Genomic DNA, 21,096 nt, shown 5'->3' on the forward strand with positions numbered 1-21,096 from the left:
ACTTCTACAAAAGAATCTCATTTTAGGTGGCAAATATTGAATAATATTAGAAATAGAAAACTTCTTGATTGATGAAATAGTAATTCTTCATCAGTGATATGTTACAGCTTTCTCAAAACTGCCATTCATCTGTTTGTTGTCCTTTGGATGGTCTGTGACTTTTAATTCTTCAGAAACTGGCATTCTATAACTTATAGATGTACAGCATGTGGGAAAGAATATTGTTATTGCAAAGATGGATTTTTGTTTCTGGAGGGCCTGAGTTATGGTCTTAAAAACTCTATGCTGAAGACAATGCAAAATATATTCTTTTTCTGCTCTTCAATATGGGCCCATTGTCCATATTCAGTGTCTAGTTAAGATAAAGTATATTCATGGGGTGGCTAGGTGGCAACAGGGAATAGAGCGCCGGCCCTGGAGTCAGGAGTACCTGAGTTCAAATCTGGCCCCAGACACTTACTAATTACTTAGTGGTGTGGCCTTGGGAAAGCCACTTAACCCCATTACCTTGCAAAAAAAACCCAACAACCTAAAAAACCTAAAGATATGTATATTTACTATGTCGATTGACTGTCAAACTGCACAAATAGATATTCATTTAATTTCTTGTCTGAATAATTGTGCCAACCCTTTTTGACTTATTATATTTCTCATTTAGTAACTATGCAGAATCTAAGTTGGGGGGCTCATTGCCATGGACATGCAGCATCTAGTAACCTCAGCATCTAGATAACCTCACCATCTATAAAGAATTTTTTTTCTATTTGGATTTTACTTTGAATTCCCTCCATGACAATGGCAAACATCTTTGACCATCTCACCATCTATATGTACTTCTATTTATGGAGCATGATATTAATCAGGTCATCCTGTAAAATTCTCTCTTATATCAAAGGATTCAGTATATTTTTTAGGTATATTTTAGAGTCATTTTGTTTGAAGAGAGCATTTAAGATTCTGTTGTCCTCTAGGTACGTTATTTGCTTAATTTGTGACTTTTAGATATTATCTGTTAGTCATTTTTAAATCTATATTTTAATAAAAGTTGTTAATGGAACTTTCATATATCAGTACTGAAGAAAGTAATGGTAATATTGTTATGTTTTTCATATTTACATGTACTTGCTAATAATGAAAAGCAATTTATTCTGTTTAATTAGAAAAGAATGTGAATTTCATTCCCTATATGTTCTTTTTTAAAAATTTTTTTATTTGAGTTTTGAGTTTTACAATTTTTCTCCCAATCTTACTCCCCCCCCACACACAAAAAGCAGTCTGTCGGTCTTTATTTTGTTTCCATGTTGTACATTGATACAAATTGAATGTGATGAGAGAGCAATCACATCCTTAAGGAAGAAACAAAAAAGTATAAGACATAACAAGATCAGACAATAAGATATCTGGGGTTTTTTCCCCTAAATTAAAGGGAATAGTCCTTGAAATTTGTCCAAACTCCATGGCTCTTTATCTGGATACAGATGGTATTCTCCATTACAGACAGCCCCAAATTGTCCTTGGCTGTTGCACTGATGGAATGAGCAAGTCCTTCAAGGTTGAACATCACCCCTATGTTGCTCTTAGGGTGTACAGTGTTTTTCTGGTTCTGCTCATCTCATTCAGCATCAGTTCATGCAAATCCCTCCAGGCTTCCCTGAATTCCCATCCCTCCTGGTTTCTAATAGAACAATAGTGTTCCATGACATATATATATATATATATATATATATATATATATATATATATATATATATATATATATCACAGTTTGCTAAGCCATTCCCCAATTGAATTATATTTACTTGATTTCCAATTCTTTGCCATCACAAACAGGGCTGCTATGAATATTTTTGTACCAAGTGATGTTTTTACCCTTTTTCATCATCTCTTCAGGGTATAGACCCAGTAGTGGTATTGTTGGATCAAAGGGTATGCTCATTTTTGTTGCCCTTGCCTATATGTTCAACAACCAGATTGTACTATTGGTAGACAAAGATAGATGGATAACTGGAATCCACTTATGTAAATCCCAGTTCTTTTAGCTAATAGTTGTAATCACTTCCTCTATGAAATTTTAAACCATTGAAAATAGAAAAGCAGATTGCTTTTTGAATTACTTTACCTTTTATTTTCCCTGTATACTCCATGGGGGAAAGTTCTGATGACCAATGAAATGATATTTTTTGTCAGCTTCTGAATCTAGAGTTGATCACACCTGCTAGGAGAATGTAAGGCTGGTAATAGTTTTATACCTGTTTAAGTAAAAAAAACAAAACAAACAAGACATGCATATAAATTCTCTGACATACTAGGTATTTTGAGAATACAAAAGAAGTATAAAAGGATTTGTGTTTTGAGTGGGTTAGGATTATGGAAGACTTCTTCCATGAAAGAGATGTGAATGTATGCCTATGCTACTTTGCCTAGGAAACCTGTGATGACCATTCTTGATAACTTTTCTACTTTGATAGGAGAGATAGGAGGGAGAGAATTTAAGGAAAATTGAGGCAATTATTTGGAATTGATGGAAGGTTTGTGACATTGATACTTTGTAAAAGAAATGAGTTTGACTGCAATGAGAAAAGTGAAATAACCCAGACAAGTTCTGGTATAAAAGTTACTAGACCATGAGAGAAAGAGCCCTTGATGCAGAATGCATACTGTTTGGAGAAGAGATTTTTGAGTTGGTATTGTTAAAATTCCTAGCAAATCTGTTGAATTGCTGTAGGGCCTGTACCCTCACCTAGGGTGCCTTAGTTTTCTATTAGAGAGGCTGAAATTTTCTCACAGAATTTTAAAAATTTAAAATACTTAGGCATCCCTCTAATTCAACTCATAAACTTAGGAAATTTCCTCTATAACAACTGTTTATTGATCATTTAGCTTCTGTTTGAAGACATCAAATGAAAGAACCAATCACCTCCTGAAGCAATCCTTTTATTTTTGACTAATATCTAACTTAAATTTGCTCCTTACACCCTCCTTTCTTGTTCATTACTCTGGAGCTAACTGGAAGACAGATTTGTTTTCCACTTGTTGATCCTTTCAAATACTTTAGCATAACTATCATGTCCCTTTGAGTCTTCTCAAGACTATTTTCCTATGACATGGACGTCACCCTCATGGTTGCCTTCCTTAGGCAATTGTAATAATAATAATAATAAAAAGAATAAGAAGAAAAGGAATAAGAAGAAAAAGAATAACAGCTAGCATATAGTCCTTTACTGTGCCTGACACTATGCTAAGTGCTTGCACTTATTGTCTCATTTGATCTTTACAACAACCCTGGGAAGTAGGTGTTGTTATTATCCCTGCTTTGCATATACAGAAACTCAGACAAACAGATTAAGTGATTTGGTTTAGAATCATACAGTAAGTGTCTGAGATGAGGTTTAAATTCAGGTCTTTCTTTCTCCAGACCTAACTCACTGCTATTTAATTGCCCCTATTCCAATCATCAGTTTATCATTGGCCATCTTAAACGCATGCTCAGAACTGAGAACAGGTGTGTTGTAGATGTGGTTGGACCATAGCTGAGGATAAAGAAACTATCATTATCTTATTCTTGGATAACACAGCTCTTCAAAGCAACCCAAGAACACACCTACATTTTTATCTACCTCATCACACTGCAGACTTGACTTATATTGAATACTTTTTTCAGGCACTTTGCATCCCCATCCTGTACTTTTAAGTGAGTTTTTGTTTTTTGATTTTTGCAAGGCAATGGGGTTAAGGGCTTGCCCAAGGCCACACAGCTAGGTAATTATTAAGTGTCTGAGGCTGGATTTGAACCCAGGTACTCCTGACTACAAGGCCAGTGCTCTATCCACTGCACCACCTAGCTGCCCCACCATCCTGTACTTTTATAGTAGGATTGTTTTTTTTTTAATTCAAGTTTAAGAGTTTACCTCTATCCTTAATTTAATTCTTTTCTTTTCAGCCCAAGACTAGACTGAAAAATATTTTTGGATGTTGGGTTTCTGTCATCTAGTTCTATCCTTTCATCACAACACTATTCCATTTGTCTTTTGAGTTGACTACACATCTAATGAGAATGCCATATATGCTTTTATTCACTTTTCAATGGTACAGGGTCAGGCACAGGTCCTTGGGACATTCCACAGAATACTTCCTGCCAAGTCGACATTTAACCATTTAACGATTAATGTGTGCTAGGTTCTGGTGATACAAAGACAAAAATGAAACAGGCATTGCCATCCATAGGACACCTTGATAAAACTGATTTAAAAGCTGATAAAGTAATTTAAAAAATAAAATCAGATTAGGCATAACTTGTTCTTCATGAAGCCATGATGGTTCTTTATATTCACCATTTCCTTTTCTAGTTGTTCAGTAATTATCTCTTTAATGATCCATTTTAGGATGGGAATAGAAAAGGTGGATTTTTTTTAAAAAACTTTCCAAAAAAACCATTCTAAAATTGTTACAAGAATTCAATCCAATCTCATTGATCTATAATTTGAAGATTCTTTTCTTCCTTTTTTAATATATCTGGACAATATTTGTCTGTCTTCACATCCCGTGGTGAAGCTTTACTGTTGGGGGTTTTTTTTTGTGATCTTTCAAATATTACTGCCCATGACTTCAGATATGACATTTGATGGTTCTTTCTGGACTTTAGGGTGTAATTTGCCTAGACCAGGTGACTTGAATTCATCTAGGGCTCCTACTTAGCTCTTAACTTACCCTGAATATCAATTCCTAAGTGGCCATTCTTTTCTGTCATTTCAAGTGCAAGTCATTTTCCTTGACAGAGAAAATATATAAGAAAGAAAATTGAACATCTCTCCTGATTCACTTGTCAATTTTCATCTAACTTCCTTGGGTTAATTAGAGCAACTATGGAGAAAGAAAGTTAAAGAGAGTTCATAGAGAAAAATCCTTTTTGTTTTGTTATAGTTTGTGACAGACATAAAGGGGACCACATTTTCTAATGATATTTTAAAGCTCTAATTGTAATTCACTTATGAACCATGATGCTAATTATTTTAATGGTTTATATTGGGCAAAAACTACTACTATACAGGAGTCAGACTGGGGGGGGAGGATTGAAGAAAAATGGAAATATTAGTTAAAATCACAGGAATTTGTTACCCTTGACTTTTGATATCCTTATTCCAATCCTTATTGTTTCTTTTTGCCTAGATAACAACTCTTTTTTGTTTTTATTCTTAAGCTCTTCTAATTTATAAGCTCTGTAAATGAAAAGCTTTGATAGCACCTTTCAAAAAAGAATATGCTTAAGTTATTTATTATAAGGGATGTTTCTTCGGTTGAAGTGGTTCTCCTGCCTTTTGCATATGGGGAATTGACATCAGCCAAGTGTGCTAATGCATTATATACATATGCCAGATATCTGATATTGCTAGACCTACTTCATTTTCACTCAATTATTTTCTTTGATTTTCTTCATCATTTGATCATCCAAATGAATTTTTTTTCCTAACTCTGTAAAGAAATTCTGTAGTAGGTTGGTATGGCAAAAAATACTTCTTGAGTTAATTTAGGAAATATTGTAATTTTTCTTATTTTATTAGCATGTCTCATGAACAAATAATATCTTTAATTTTTGTCTTTATTTCTATAAATAATATTTTATAGAGTCAGTTTTTCTATGTGGGTCTTGGTAGATATAATCCCAGATATTTTCTACTTTTTATTTAGAATGAAATTTCTCTCCCAGTTCGATTTTGTTGGCAGCATACAGAAAAGCTGGTTATTTATATGAGCTTATTTTATTTCTTGTTACTTTGTTGTTTTAAGTTGTTTCAGTTAATATTTTAGTTGACTCTCTAAGTTTCTCTAAATAGACTCCAAAGTTGTATTTCTAAAGCAGAATCTGAACATGTTTCTTCCCTACTAATTAATCTCTAACATCTCCCTTTTTACCTCCACATTCAAATAAAGAATCCTCTGGCATTTAAAGTGTATCACAGCCTAACTTTACTCTGTACAGTGACTCCAGTTTATGCACTGTGTGGTTTGACCAGACTACCCTCTCATTTCTCACTTCTTTGCCCTTTGCCCTGATTGTCCTCAGTTTCAAGCATACTCTTCCTTGCTGCCACCTTTTGTAGTCCTTAGTTTTTGTTTGACTTCAGTTCAAGATCCATGTCCTACATGAGACCTTTCCTTATTGCCCAAGATGTTAGTACTTTCTATTCCCTTTATCTTGTATTAATTTTGTGTAGACTGTACTCATTTATTTGTTCATCATCTTCCCTCATCAGATTTAAAGTCTTTGAGGTCACAGATTATTTTATTTGCCTCTATGATCTTATTAGCTTACATAGTGTTTAGTATATATATATATATATATATATATATATATATGTATGTATGTATATATACATATATATATATATAGTAGGAACTTAGTATATTTTAAATGATTAATTCTGAAAGTTCTCCAATCCTAAATTGTCACATATTGTATATGCTTGCAGCCTATTTGCTTCTCCATTCTATTTCATATTCATGCCCATTGATATTTTATGTTCCTCTCAGCATAGGAACTGCTAAGAGAGTAATATTACTTCTGAGCTTAAATTTGCTTCTGTTTCTGTTACCATTTCCCAACATCCTTTCCATTATTTCCCATAAGAAATTGTGTTGCTGGAAGAGAGAAATTGCAAAGGGAATTTACTTTTTTTCTTATCAGTGGCACCAAAATCCTTGTCTTCATTACAGAGGTAAGGGAAATTTTTCTAATACTGCAGAAAAAAAAGTTCAGTAGCCATAATCCAGGTTAGAGTTTGTTAGAATCATAGTACTCTGTGAGTGAAGAGTAATAACCTAAATAAACCCAGTGATGAAAAGTTAGTTTTCTTCACCTACTTATGCCTACTTGTGTGATAATAACTCACTTTTATATAGTACTTTAGTACTTTAAAAATAGTTTCTTCCTTTTAGCCCTGTTCAACTATTACTCGTTTTAAAAATGATGAAACTGAGGCTCATAGGGTTGTGGCTTGGCCATAAACTATGTCAGAACTAGGATTTGAGCCTGCCTCTTGTTCTAAATCTGCTACTTCTTACGTTATATACTAAATTTTGAGTTATCCTGCCTATGACTTCATGATATTTGAATTGTTTCTTTTTGGCTCCTTGCTTTTTTGACTCCTTGATGTGGGAGTTCTGAAAGTTAGCTATAATATTCCTGAGAGTTTTCATTTTGAGATCTTTCAGCAGGTGGTTGGTGAATTCTTTCCATTTCTGTTTTACCCTCTAGTTCTAGAATATCAGGGAAGTTTTCCTTGATAATTTCCTAAAATGTGTTATGTCAAGGTTTCTTTTTTTTTTTTACTCATGATTTTCAGGTAGTTCAGTAATTCTTAAATTAAATCATCTGATTCTATTTTCCAGCTCAGTTGTTTTTCCATTGAAATATTTCATGTTTTCTTCTATTTTTTCCTTCTTTTGATTTTGTTTTATTTTTTCTTGATATCTTACTAAGTCATTAGCTTATACTTTCCTAGTCTAATTTTTAAGGAATTTTCTTCACTGAATTTTTGTACCTCTTTTCCATTTAGCCAATTCTACTTTTCATTTTTGTTTTTGTTTTTGTTTTTGTTTTTTTTGGAGGGGGGGGTTGCAAGGCAGTGGGGTTAAGTGGCTTGCCCCAGGCCACATAGCTAGGTAATTATTAAGTGTCTGAGGCCGGATTTGAACTCAGGTACTCCTGACTCCAGGGCTGGTGCTCTATCCACTGCGCCACCTAACTGCCCCTCAATTCTACTTTTCAAGGTATTTTTCTTTTCATTGAATTTTTGAGTCTGTTTTAACATTTTGGCCTAATCTTGTTTTTTGATTTTTTTTCCAGTATTTTTTTGTTCCTCCTTTACCAAGATGATGACTCTTTCTCATGGTTTTCTTGCATCGCTCTCATTTCTCTTTCCATTTCATTTTTAGAAACCTTTTTGAGCTCCTTTATGGCCAATTTATATTTTTCTTTGAGGCTTTTTATGTAGCAGTTTTGACTTTGTTGTCTTTTTTCTGAGTTTGTTTTTGATCATCCTTTTCACCATTCTATCTTTCTATAGCCAGAATTTTTTTCCTGCTCTTTGCTCATTTTTCTAGTCTGTTTTTTGACTTTTAATTCTGTGCCAAAGTGAGGCTCTTCTTCCAGAGTAGAGCAAGCATAGTTCCAAGCTTCAGGGTTTTTGTGCATCTGTTTTCAGAGGTATTTTGGGGAATCTATAAATTTTGATTATTCCAAGGTGGTATGATCCAGGTAGAGGTGTGTTTACTACTCTCCTGACCCACATTATCATTGGTGATCTACTGCAAGCACTCTTTTTCCACCCTGGAACTGGGACCAGGGTTCCAACTCCTCTGTGATCCCACACTCTGGTGTGAAATCCAGGATTGTGACCCAGATCCAGGTATGAGGATTGCAATAGAGTCCTGCCCCAAAGTGCCTGCATAGGGGCCCCTGTAATCGTTTTCTTGCTAGTTGTCTGACTTCCTTTAAAAGTCCTGGGCTGAGAGCTACTGCATTCATTGATTCAGTTGCCTCCAAGTCCCACTGCTGGAATGCTCTATTCTCATTCAGGTGCAACAGACCTTTCTTGTTGACCCTTCTGAGTTGTCTTGAGTTGGAAAATTGTTTCACTGTCCTTTTGTGTGTTCTGTTACTCCAGAATTTGTTTTGTCACATTATTTAAAGTTGTTCTGAGGGGTTTTAGAGAACTCAGACAAGTCCTTGCCTTTTCTCTTCCATCCTGACTCCCCCCCCCCCTTCTAACTCATTAAAATAAATTTTTTGGTAACTTAATTGAAGTAACATGGAATAAATCAAATAAATTGCTATTTTTATTATATTGGCTCTGCCCACACTTGAATAGTTAATATTTTCCCAGTTATTTAAATATGTATTATATAAAGTGTTTTATGATTATATTCATGTAATTTCTGGGCTTGTCTTGGCAAGTATATACTCTCAGGCATTTTAACTTTTTTAGTTGAATCTTTAGGATTTTCCAAGTCTTATCTTCTCCAAAAAGAGATAATTTCATAACCTCATTGCCCATTCTGATTCCTTCAATTTCTTTTTCTCTCATTGCTAGCATTTCTAATAGAGTATTAAATAATATATTGGTAATGGGACATCCTTGTTTCACTTCTGAACTTATTGTTCTCACTTATGCCCATTACAAATGATGCTTGCTTATGGTTTTAGCTTCATGCTTCTTATTATTTTAAGGTACAACCTTTTTATTTCTATGATCTCAAGTGTTAATAGGAATGTGTTGTATTTTGTCAAAAAGCCTTTTCTGTATCAATATAATCATAAGTGATTTTTCTTTTGTTATTTGATTTCTATCCCCTTTTTCTTATACTTCTCTCCTCCCCAATTCTAGTGCAAATTACAGTTATAGAATTCAAAGTATACTTTCTTTGAATTTTCTGGTGTTGTAAGAATCCAGTTCACTTATCCAGTCTTTATGAAATTTCACTGTGCTTCTCTTTAATCTGCTTCTTGGTCCTATACAAAATTTGCATTCTCTGGCATATTAGAAAAGCCCTGGACTAGAGATCTAAAGTCCTAAATTCTAATATCATCTCTGCTGCTAAGTGGCTCTACCTTTCTAGCTGTTTGCTTGTGGAGAGAGGGGAATTGGATTAGATAATTTGTGAATTCTTTAGAATTCTAATAGTCTGTAATTGTATTTTCCATGTAGTCATGACTCTAAGACCCTTCCTCCACATTTTCTTATCCTGGCTCTCTTTTTCCATACCATGTTGTTGTAGTATCAGATTTTGCTTTAATTTTCTTTTTTAAAAACTAGTGATACACACATCTCATCTTATCTTCATTATGTTTCATATTTTCCCCTTCCCTCCTAATTCAGTGCTCTGAACACAATGGGAGATCCATACATGTTAACTAGTTATTAATTTTTTCTAAAGGAGATTTTTATGTAAATTTAAAGTGTTCATTTCATATATTTTTTATTGTAGATTACAGAAAATGGATAGAATCCAAGTCTTTTTGCCTTTTATACCAGTTGTTATTCATTAAGTCTTTTGTTTTTCACTTGTTTTGGGTTCCACCTCTTTTAATGGTGCCCCTAATTATTAAAAAGAGTAACACTTCACCTGTACTAAGCAAAAATGGATAATATGAGTTTATAGCTTAAAATGGTCAATTATAATATAGGCCAATATAGAAAAGAACGTGGATAAAACTATATTAATATCAAATTAAGTTGACTAAATAAAATACAGTTATCACTAACCTTTAGTTGTGAAACATTACCTCCTTTGTTTTGGTTAAGTTTCTCTCTTCTGTTATTAATAAGCCAAGGAAAAAGTGGAAGGAAGCCTTTTTATCGGTAGATGTTATGGGATAGAACTGTGCCGTAGGCTGCTCTAGTGAATTATACTAAGAGTTTTTGATATTTGCTTCACTGATAATTACCACATTATGGGAATTCCTGCATTGAGCTTATGATATTATTAAAGCTTTACTAAAATGACTAATAATAATATAACAAAAAAAAAGATTTTATCCCCTCCTCCATAGTAAGCCTTTATGGGCCTCACTTTGAAGAGATCTCAGGGAGTTCAGAAGGTTTCTCTATATGGTGCTAATTCATTTTAGTAGGATGTTCAGATGCCATCGTGGACTAGTATAGGGCAGTAATGCAGTCTAGAAGAGGAGTCAATGGATGCTCATTGGAGGGCCAAAATCCAGCCCCACCCACAGTCCCAGAGCAGAATAGAAATCAGCTATGACCAGAGTCAAGGAGCTCCCCCCAGAGTTCTAGTCTGTTGACCTGTGCTCTAGGGGGAAAAGTCAAAGGAGTAGGAGGAATAAGGGTCAATGCTGCTTCTAAATCACCTTAGCGAAAATGTGGGGGTGAGAAAAAAGGTTTTACAAGGAACTTCATAACCGTTTTTATGGCATTAGTTAAGTTTATTAATTTGCTTAGTTTCATTTTCTGTGATCTCCTCTTCTTTGCTTCTTTTTTTTTTAAAGGTTTTTGCAAGACAGATGGGGTTAAGTGGCTCGCCCAAGGCCACACAGCTAGGTAAATTATTAGATGTCTGAGGCTGGATTTGAACTCAGGTACTTCTGACTCCAGGACTGGTACTCTATCCACTTTGCTACCTAGCCGCCCATTCTTCTTTGCTTCTTTGAAGCCCCTTCATGTCATCCCCCATTTCTTTCCTCTTTCACTGTAGTCTCTGATGAACAGGTGACACTTTTACTAAGAACAACTTATCTATATTGTACTCTCTGTGCATTATTTTCTATATCCTACAGCACATTGCTCCCATAATCATCCCTTTTCTCTTTAATCTCTAGTATCTCCCCCAGCTACCAGTTTTTTGCTACTGCTCACAAATCTGCCCAACTTTCCCTCATTTGGCATATCATTCAGGAAATGTCTATACAAATTGTCCATGAATATAACAGAATAAAACTGTACTGTAAGACATGCCAGAGATTATGAACAGAATAGAAAAGAAGACTTAAATGAACTGATGCAAAATGAAATAAGTAGGACCAGAAATATTAATATGCACAATATATCAATTTAAATGAAAAGAACAATAAAAAAAGATGAGTGACAAAACCATAAAGAATAAATTTGGTCTCAAAGAAGAGATACAAGGAGACACACCTCCCACCATTTTTTTAACTAAATATTTTATTTATATTTCCAGCTACATACAATGGTAGTTTTTAACCAATCTTTTTTTTTGCAAAGCTTGGAATTTTATAATTTTTCTCCTTCCCTTACCCCTGCCCCCCTGCCTGAAAGCATTCTGATATAGGCTTTACATTTGTGACATGCTAGTCATAGATAGAAATTGAATGTGTTATGAGAGAAGAATTAAATCCAAATGGAAAAAAGAATACATTAGAAATAGCAAAATTACATAATACATAAGATAACTCTTAAAAATTGAAGATAATAAACATTGGCCTTCATTTACTGTCCACAATTCCTTCTCTGCATATGGATAGCATTTTCCCATCACAATTCTTTTAAAATTGCCTTTTTACTGCTGAAATGAACAAGATTATCAAGGTTGATCATTGTTGTGAAGTGTGTATAATGTTCTTCTGATTCTGCTCATCTCACTCAGCATCAATTCATGCAAGTCCTTCCAGGTTTTTCTGAAATCCCGTCCCTCATGATTTCTTACAGAACAATAGTGTTCCGTTACGTTCATATGCCTCAATTTGTTTAGGCATTCCCCAGTTGATGGGCATCTCCTCAATTTCCAATTCCCTGCTACCACAAAAAGGGCTGCTACAAATATCCCTGTACATGTCCCACTAGTTCTTTGCAAAGCAGTGCTGGGGGAAGGAGGGGATGACTGGGGAACATAGACTTCATAAACTTTATAAAAATATGGAATATCAGACTTTATAAACAAATTATTTATTGCTTTTATAACTTTATTTTTACCCCCTCAAAATTCTCTAATTGAGAAGGGAGGGGTGTTAGAAATAGATAATAAAAACCAAAAATTATCAATAGTAATTTTAAAAACACCAAAAAAAATTTTATCCCCAATTCCATAGCAGTGAAAGGCATATAATGTTTCTTTTCTAATTTTTAATGGCATGTTAATATTTAAGTGATGTATCCATATTTAACTTATTATAGAATATGAAATAAGATGATGGTTTAACTCTACTTTCTGATAGACTGATTTCCACTTTCTCAGCAGTTTTTCTCAATTAGGAAATTCTTTACTAGGTAATAAATGTTTTGGTATTTATCCAAAACCTCACATGTGAATTTCTGTTGTGTACTTTACTTGGTCTCAAAATAGGAGTTCTATCTTCTGATGGTGACCAGAAATCTTCTGGTCTTTTGCTAATTATTGAACTGCTAAAAATTGACACACATAACTATTCAAGTAAATTCTACATGGAAATTTTATTCCTGATAAGTTGTGGTTGGATTCTGTCATTTTTCATTCTTGCCTAATAACTCAATGGGAAAATCTCTGAATTTTGTAAATAAAAAGTAAAAAAGCAGAGATGACCATTGTATTCAGTTACTATAACAGGAAAAGAAGCTCAAGGGAAAACAGATATCTGATACTTCTGAATTGAACACTGAATGAGATCTGTAAACTGTAACAGGAGACTTGAAAATGGGGAGAATCTGCTATCTGCTAGTTAACTGAAATGCAATACTGTTAGAAGCTGGGGGACTGGCAAAGGAGGGATATAAGGGATGAGAGGAAGGATAACTTTCTGAACTAAGATAGAACAAAGAAATAAAAACAAAGTCATACTTCTGCTCAATTTTTAAAAAGTAAATCATTCTAACTATATACCAGTAAAAAAGTTTTATTCTATATATAATCTTGTAATAAACAAAGATAGCAAGTAAAGTGAATTGTGGAAATGTAGAATTTAAGAATTATATGCTACAGAAAATAGTCAAGGGAATACTAAAGTAGAAAGGATTGAATTCATACACACAAAATTTGAATTTCAGTCTTTGTCTATAGTGTGAGAATTGATGTTATATTTGGATTAAGGGTAGATCAACTTATAATGGAACATAAGCACAGTTTTCAGATAAAGCAGCAAGTAAAATTAAAGAATTGAGGTATAAGATCAAATTTATTTTACTTTGAGGAATGATCCTTGTCTGTTTAGAAAGAGAAGAATATAAAATGTATTGGCAATATACTGAGTAATAAGATCTTGAGGAAGAATGCAATGTAATTTTAATGAGTTAGAAAATATTGATCAACATTGTTTCTTAATCTTTTATTGGTTATTTTTTCATTGTACATTATTTTTTTCATTTTGGTAGTGATCTTCAATACAGAAATAGATTTTGGCATTTAAAAATATATACAGAACTTAAATTGTTTTGTCTTGATAGTTTTTCTGATGTGTACTTTTAAATCTTTCAAGGCTTTATTAGAAGTCTCTGTACCTTACATTATCTCCTCATATTTTCTTTGCATCTTTCCCTCACAGTGCTGGCCAAAGAGACTTGAATTTATCATTGCCATTTAATTTTATATTTTCAGTATTATCTCAAATTATGCAAGTTTTTGCACATATCAATATTATAATAATGTGATTATTTCAGAAAAGGGCCATAATCAATGAAACTTAAATGGAAGCATGCAGATTTATCTAAGTCACCAAGAGCATTAACTAAATTTAGATGTTCTCCAAAGAAAGGACTTGTATAATATTGTTTTAAATAGACAATTCATGACCGTTTATCATTGAATAAATGATTAAAAGATAGAAATAGATACTTCTCAAAAGAAAAATTGCAGAATATTCACAGCCATGTGAAAAGAATGCTCCACATCATTAATAATTGAAATGTAAATCAGAACCTTGAGGTTTTACCCCAAACTCTGCAAATTGGCATAGATACAAAAATGACAATAGTTAATCGCATAGGGGTTGGGAGATGATAGGCATACTAATACATTCTTTGATGGGATTGTAAAATGGTATTACCAATTTGCAAAGTTGGAATTCTACAAAGTGACTAAAATATCCTTACTCTGTGAGCTAGTGACTAAAGTATTCTTACTCCCAAGAAAGCCATTGATAAGAAAATTCCCATGTGCATCAAAATATTGATAATAGCACTTTTTGTGATATCAAAAATTGGAAAATTATGAACATTGATTGGAGAATAGCTAAATAAATTGTAGAACATGAACCTAATGGAACATTACTGTTCTGTAAGAAATGATATCATTGATGAATACAGAGAATCATGGAAAGCTCTGTATGTGCTAATGCAGACTAAAGACAGCTATATACATATATATATATATATATATATATATATATTTGTTTCATATTTTTTTTGACTCTTTGTGATTCTGTTTTGTAGTTTTCTTGACAAAGATACTAGAGTAGTTTGCTATTTCCTTCTCTAGCTCATTTACAGATGAAGAACTGAGACAAACAGGCATGAGTGACACTTAGTACAGTGTCTGAGCCTGGATTTGAATTTGGGAAGATGAATCTTCCTGATTCTAAGCCCAGTGCACCATCTAACTAGAGAGAGAGAGAGAGAGAGAGAGGATAAAACAACCACCAAAAGTTAATGAAACAAAATCAAAAAGATTAAGCAAGACTGAAATGAAGATAGATGAGTAAACATAGTGAATCTACTCCTTCCTGGTACTATTTTTTATTTAGGATGACTTCTGGGAAGAGGGAGAGATTCTGGGAACAACTATGAAGATGTAAAAAAAGATATCAATAAAAGCTTAATTAAATATTGATTGGCTAGATAACATGGATTATTGGAAAGTGAAAGCCATAGAAAAAGACATGGGCTTATTATTATCTTTGGGTATTGTTGATGAAGTTTGGCTTTGAGTCTCATCTTTTGGTCTCATCTTTCTTGAGGAGCTATCTCAAGTGAATGCTCACCAGTTTGAGCAACAACTTTTCAGAGTACTAATCTGATAGCTTCTGCCATTGAGGTAAGGTCACCCACCCAGAAATGCTATAGATCTGGTGAATGCAACAGAAGCTTTTGTCAGCCATTGTAACCCCTTTAGCAGTCAGGCTTTATGTCTTATTAACATATTGTAACAGTTTAATATTTTATGTTATAATAATAATCTCTGTATCAAATTCCCTGTTAAACTATAAACTCTGTGAGGAGCACTGAACCTTTTTTGTCTAAACTTTGTATATCTTCCATGTCTTACAGTTCTCTGCTATTTTACTGAATGGTTCATCTTGGGGCAGTAATCCTAAGAGCACTATCTTCCTGGTCACAAAATAATACTGAATAATTTTATATAATTTACAGAAATTTACTTCTGTGAGTATGTTTTTTTAAATTATTACTTCAGGTATTTTTTCCTCTATATTTCTAAAAAAAAGTAATATAATTTATAGAAACTCATTTCTCCATTTATTTTTCTAATTAAATTCCTGATGAGGAATGGCTCTACAGTAATAAAAATGCCTTGTGTTTGTGCAATTTTAAATAGTTTTCAGAATTATTATGATTATATATTATCATGTTTGATTCTTGAGTGTATCCTTAGAAGGGTTGAGGCAGATAAGTGTGTTTAATCCTCTTTTTATAGATAAAGAATTGCTGAGAGGGTGAGCTACTAGCCTAAGAACATACAGCTAAGAGCATAGAACTTTTGACCTGATTTTTTTCCTATTTTATTGGTATTGCCTTGATAATTAAATAGTGGAAAACCTTGAAAGCTCTTTCTTCTAGATCACACTATATGTAGTTCATCAGTGTCATTAGATGGAAGGTAGAAAAATAGAGAAGTGATTAATTCAGAGATTCTTAAACCTTTTTTTGTTGTTGTTTTTGGTTATGGACCCTGTTCCCTTCTCAGAATGTTTCTAAATGCATAAGATAAAACACATAGTATTTCAAAAACAACCATAAAATTATATATATTTAGGTTTTTGCAATGCAAATGGGGTTAAGTGGCTTGCCCAAGGCTATACAGCTAGGTAATTATTAAGTGTCTGAGACCAGATTTGAACCCAGGTACTCCTGACTCCAAGGCTGGTGCTTTATCCATTACGCCACCTAGCCGCCCCTAATTATATATTTTAAAAATAGGTTTTTATTGCTCTTTTGTATTTTACATTATCACATTTCCTCTAGTAGACTTTCCCTTTTTCTTCCCAGAGACACATCCTTTAAATAAGTAGTTTTTTAAAAGACAAAAAAGAAGGGAAAAACATCACCAATAATGATTACCACACCACAGAAATAAAAAACCTTAACATATGTACAGTGTACAACACTTGGTGAATCTTTCATCTTAACAAAGACTTGGAAATTGTTATTTCTTTTAAATCAAGCTTAATCTTTATAATTTTGCAAAATTTACTTGAACTTTTTTGTAATTTCAGTAATTGTGCTATTGTTTTCTTGGCGCTGCTTCACTCTACATGAACACATCAGTTCATGTAGGTCTTCCTACACTTCTTTGTATTTGTCACAATCATTATTTCTTATAACAGTAATATTCTGTTACGTTAAATAGCACAATTTCTTTAGTCACTCTCCACCAAAGGGTATCTGATTGTTTCTTATTCTTTGCTTTCATAAGAAGTTAGTACCAATGACCTTCTTTGAGGAGTATAAACGCAAAGGAATTTGGTTCAGAGACTTTAGACAGTTTAGTCATATTTGTGTGTGTGTGTGTGTGTTATTGCATTAAATATTTCCCAATTACATTTAAAAATTTTTAACATTCATTTTAAAACATTTTCCATGCTATACATTGATCTAAATTGAATGTGTTGAGAGAGAAATCATATCCTTAAGAAGGAAAAAAAATAAAATAAAAGAGATAGCGAGATTACATAAGATAATGATTTTTTTTTAAATTAAAGGTAATAGTCTTTGGTCTTTGTTGAACTCCACATTTCTTTCTCTGGATACAGATGGTATTCTCCATCACAGATACCCCAAAATTGTGCCTGATTGTTGTAGCGATGGAGTGAGGAAAGCCATTAAGGTTGATATCACCCCCATGTTACTATTAGGGTGTACAATGTTCTTCTGGTTCTGCTCATTTCTCTCAGCATCAGTTCATGCAAACCCTTCCAGGCTTCCCTGAATTCCCATCCCTCCTGGTTTCTAATAGCATAATAATGTTCCATCACATACATATATCTCAATTTGTTAAACCATTTCCCAGTTGAAGGACATTCACTTAATTTCCAATTTTTTGCCACCACAAACTGGGTGGCTATGAATGTTTTTGTACAAGTGATGTTTTTACCCTTTTTCTTGATCTCTTCATGGTATAGACCCAGTAGTGGCATTGATGGATTCAAAGGGTATGCACATTTTTGTTATCCTTTGGGTGTAATTCCAGATTTCCCTCCAGAAAGGCTGGATGAGTTCACAGCTCTACCAACAATGTATTTAGTGTCCCAGATTTCCCATATCCTTTCCAACATTGATCATTGTCCTTTCTGGTCATATTGGCCAGTCTGAGAGGAGTGAGGTGGTACCTCAGAGATGCTTTGATTTGCATTTCACTAATAAGTTAGTGATTTGGAGCAATTTTTCATATAACTGGATCACTTTGATATCCTCATTTTTAAATTGCCTTTGCATATCCTTTGACCATTTGTCAATTGGGGAATGACTTTTTTTAAAAAAAAATTTGATTCAGTTCTCTGTATATTTTAGAAATTAGTCCTTTGTTAGAAATACTAGTTGTAAAAATTGTTTCCCATTTTACCACATTTCTTTTGATCTTGCTTACAGTGGTTTTGTCTGTGCAAAAGCTTTTTAATTTAATGTAATCAAAATTATCTGGTTTGTTTTTATTGATGTTCTACATCTTTTCCTTGGTCATAAACTGCTTCCCTTTCCATAGATATGACAGGTAAACTATTCCTTGATCTCCTAGTTTGCTTATGTTTTTTTATGTCTAAATCCTGTATCCATTTTGATCTTATCCTGGTATAGGGTGTGAGGTATTGGTCTAATCTAAGATTCTTCCATACTAACTTCCAATTTTCCCAGTCGTTTTTATTTTTTTTAATTTTTATTAAAGATATTATTTGAGTTTTACAATTTTCCCCCAATCTTGCTTCCCTTCCTCCACCCCCACCCCCACCCCACAGATAGCACTCCGTCAGTCTTTACTTTGTTTCTATGTTGTACCTTGATCCAAATTGGGTGTGATGAGAGAGAAATCATATCCTTAAAGAGAACAGAATTCTCAGAGGTAACCAGATCAAACAATAAGACATCTGGTTTTTTTTTTTTTCGGAATTAAAGGGAATAGTCCTTGTACTTTGTTCAAACTCCACTGCTCCTTATCTGGATACAGATGGTACTCTCCTTCGCAGACAGCCAAAAATTGTTCCCAATTGTTGCGCTGATGGAATGAGCAAGTCCTTCAAGGTTGAACATCACTCCCATGTTGCTGTTAGGGTGTACAGTGTTTTTCTGGTTCTGCTCATCTCACTCAGCATCAGTTCATGCAAATCCCTCCAGGTTTCCCTGAAATCCCGTCCCTCTTGGTTTCTAATAGAACAATAGTGTTCCATGACATACATATACCACAGTTTGCTAAACCATTCCCCAGTAGTTTTTATCAGAGAGTTTTTATCCCAATAGCTGGACTCTTTGGGTTTATCAAACAGCAGATTACTATAATCAATTCCTGCCATTGTACCCAGCATATTCCACTGATCCACCACTCTATTTCTTAGCCAATATCAGACAGTTTTGATGACTGATGCTTTATAATATAATTTTAGATGTGGTAGGGCTAAGCCACACCTTTTGCATTTTTTTCATTAAATCCCTGGAAATTCTTGACTTTTATTTGTCCATATGAATTTACTTAAATTTTTTTCTAATTCATTAAAGTAGTTTTGATTGGTAGTGCAATTCTTTTGATAATTGTTCATTTCCTTTGACCACTTATCAATTAGGGAATGAATTGTGAGTGTGTGTGTATATGTGTGTGTATATCCACATACACATATACATATTATATATGTATATATAAATTCTGTATGTGCATATGTATGCATATGTGTTAATTATTATTAATATGTATTATTAAATACTTTTAATACTAAACCCTTACGAGGAAAATTTTATTCAAAGCTTTTTTTAGCATTCAGCTGCTTCCCTTATCTTAAATGTATTAATTGAGTTTATGCATAAGCATTTCAGTTTTATGTCATTAGCTCTATTCGTCTTATTAAAAAAATTGTCCTGAAGATAGCCATTTTTTACCTCAGTATAAATTGGTATTTATCTAATTCTTCACTCTTAAGTCACAGAAATTAAAATGGAGACCTTAAATTTGAAAGGACAACCATGATTCTCTTTACTCTAATGTATCAGTCTATGGTTAAATTCATCTTTCTTAAGAGATGAGAGATGACAGATTGGGTAGGCTAGATCTCTGGGTTGTGGGTGTTGGTGCTATTTTTTGGCACATGACAGCTGCTATGGTGCTATTCTTGGCAATTGCCTTGTTTACGCATTTGGTTAGCTCATCAGTATAACAGATATAATAGTGCCAAAGCCATAGGTTTCCCGACTGTGGTAGAAAGATATGGTGTCAGAAGACCAACATTTGAGTTCTAGCCATTTTACTAGCTGTGTCCCTGAACAAGTCACTTCTATAAGTCTTAGTTCATCTGTAAAATGAGCATTGCAATATTTACACAATTTAATAGGATTGTTGTGAGGCTCAAATTAAATAATTTAAATCACTTTCTACAATTTCTGTAGAAATTTAAGTTATTACTATTTCTATTTTGTTTCATGTCCACAGATAATTGCTTCCTCACAACTTTCTCATAAATGTACCCCATTGACCACAAGAGGGGAGTCTAGTGAAGAGAAAGTGAATAGCTTAAAATCAGTCATTCCTGTTTTCTAAAAAAACAACTGAAAACATGCTTCCTTACAAGTCTCTGGAGTCATTTTCATATGGAGGTATAGCACATTTTCCCTAGTCTATATTATTTTTTAAAAATAATTTCACCCCAATTACATGTAAAAACATTTTTCTAATATTTAAAAAGTGTCTTTATTCTAAATTCTATCCCACTTTTAACTCCTTTCTCCTCTTTCTAAGATAGTAAGCAATCTGGTTTAGATTGTACTTGTACAGTCATGTAAAACATTTGCATTTTAGTCACTTTGTGCAAGAAGACTCAAACAGAAAAGAAAGAAAGTGGAAAAGATTATGCTTCAGTCTGTTTCAAGCAACATCAGTTCTTTCTCTGGAGGAACATAGCATTTTTCATCATGTATCCTTTGGGATTGTCTTAGATTACTATATTGCTTAGAATAGCAAAGTCATTTACAGTAGTTCATTGTACGATATTGTTACTATTGGGTGCAGTTGATCTCTTTTTTCTCACTTCACTTTGCATCAGTTCATGTAAGTCTTCCCAGGTTTTTCCGAAATCACCCTACTTTGTCATTTCTTTAGTTCAGTAATGTTCCATTATAATCATATACTACAAGTTGTTTAACCATTCTCCAGTTAATGAGTGGCCCCCTCAATTTCCAATTCTTAGTTACCATACAAAGAGCTGCTGTAAATATTTTTGTAAAT

The 21,096-nt window shown here is 33.5% G+C and overlaps 1 protein-coding gene across 5 annotated transcripts in view; it reads left to right on the forward strand.

Annotated features, from left to right (window-relative positions):
- Positions 1-21,096, forward strand: part of UBTD2 (ubiquitin domain containing 2) — a 72,053-nt gene that overhangs the window by 6,948 nt on the left and 44,009 nt on the right. Inside the window, exons 1-2 of one of the 5 annotated variants that reach the window (XM_074212412.1) lie at positions 14,819-15,824; positions 20,305-20,468. The exons of 3 other annotated variants lie outside the window; for them this stretch is intronic. In XM_074212412.1, the coding sequence (XP_074068513.1) occupies positions 20,429-20,468 (40 nt within the window). In that variant the 5' untranslated portion in view covers positions 14,819-15,824; positions 20,305-20,428. Of the gene's footprint in view, positions 1-14,818; positions 15,825-20,304; positions 20,469-21,096 lie in introns of those variants that run through there. One more of the 5 variants, XM_074212413.1, reaches the window with a different exon arrangement.

The sequence above is a fragment of the Macrotis lagotis genome, chromosome 1, assembly GCF_037893015.1.
Source record: "Macrotis lagotis isolate mMagLag1 chromosome 1, bilby.v1.9.chrom.fasta, whole genome shotgun sequence".
In the NCBI taxonomy this organism is placed as follows: Eukaryota; Metazoa; Chordata; class Mammalia; order Peramelemorphia; family Peramelidae; genus Macrotis; species Macrotis lagotis.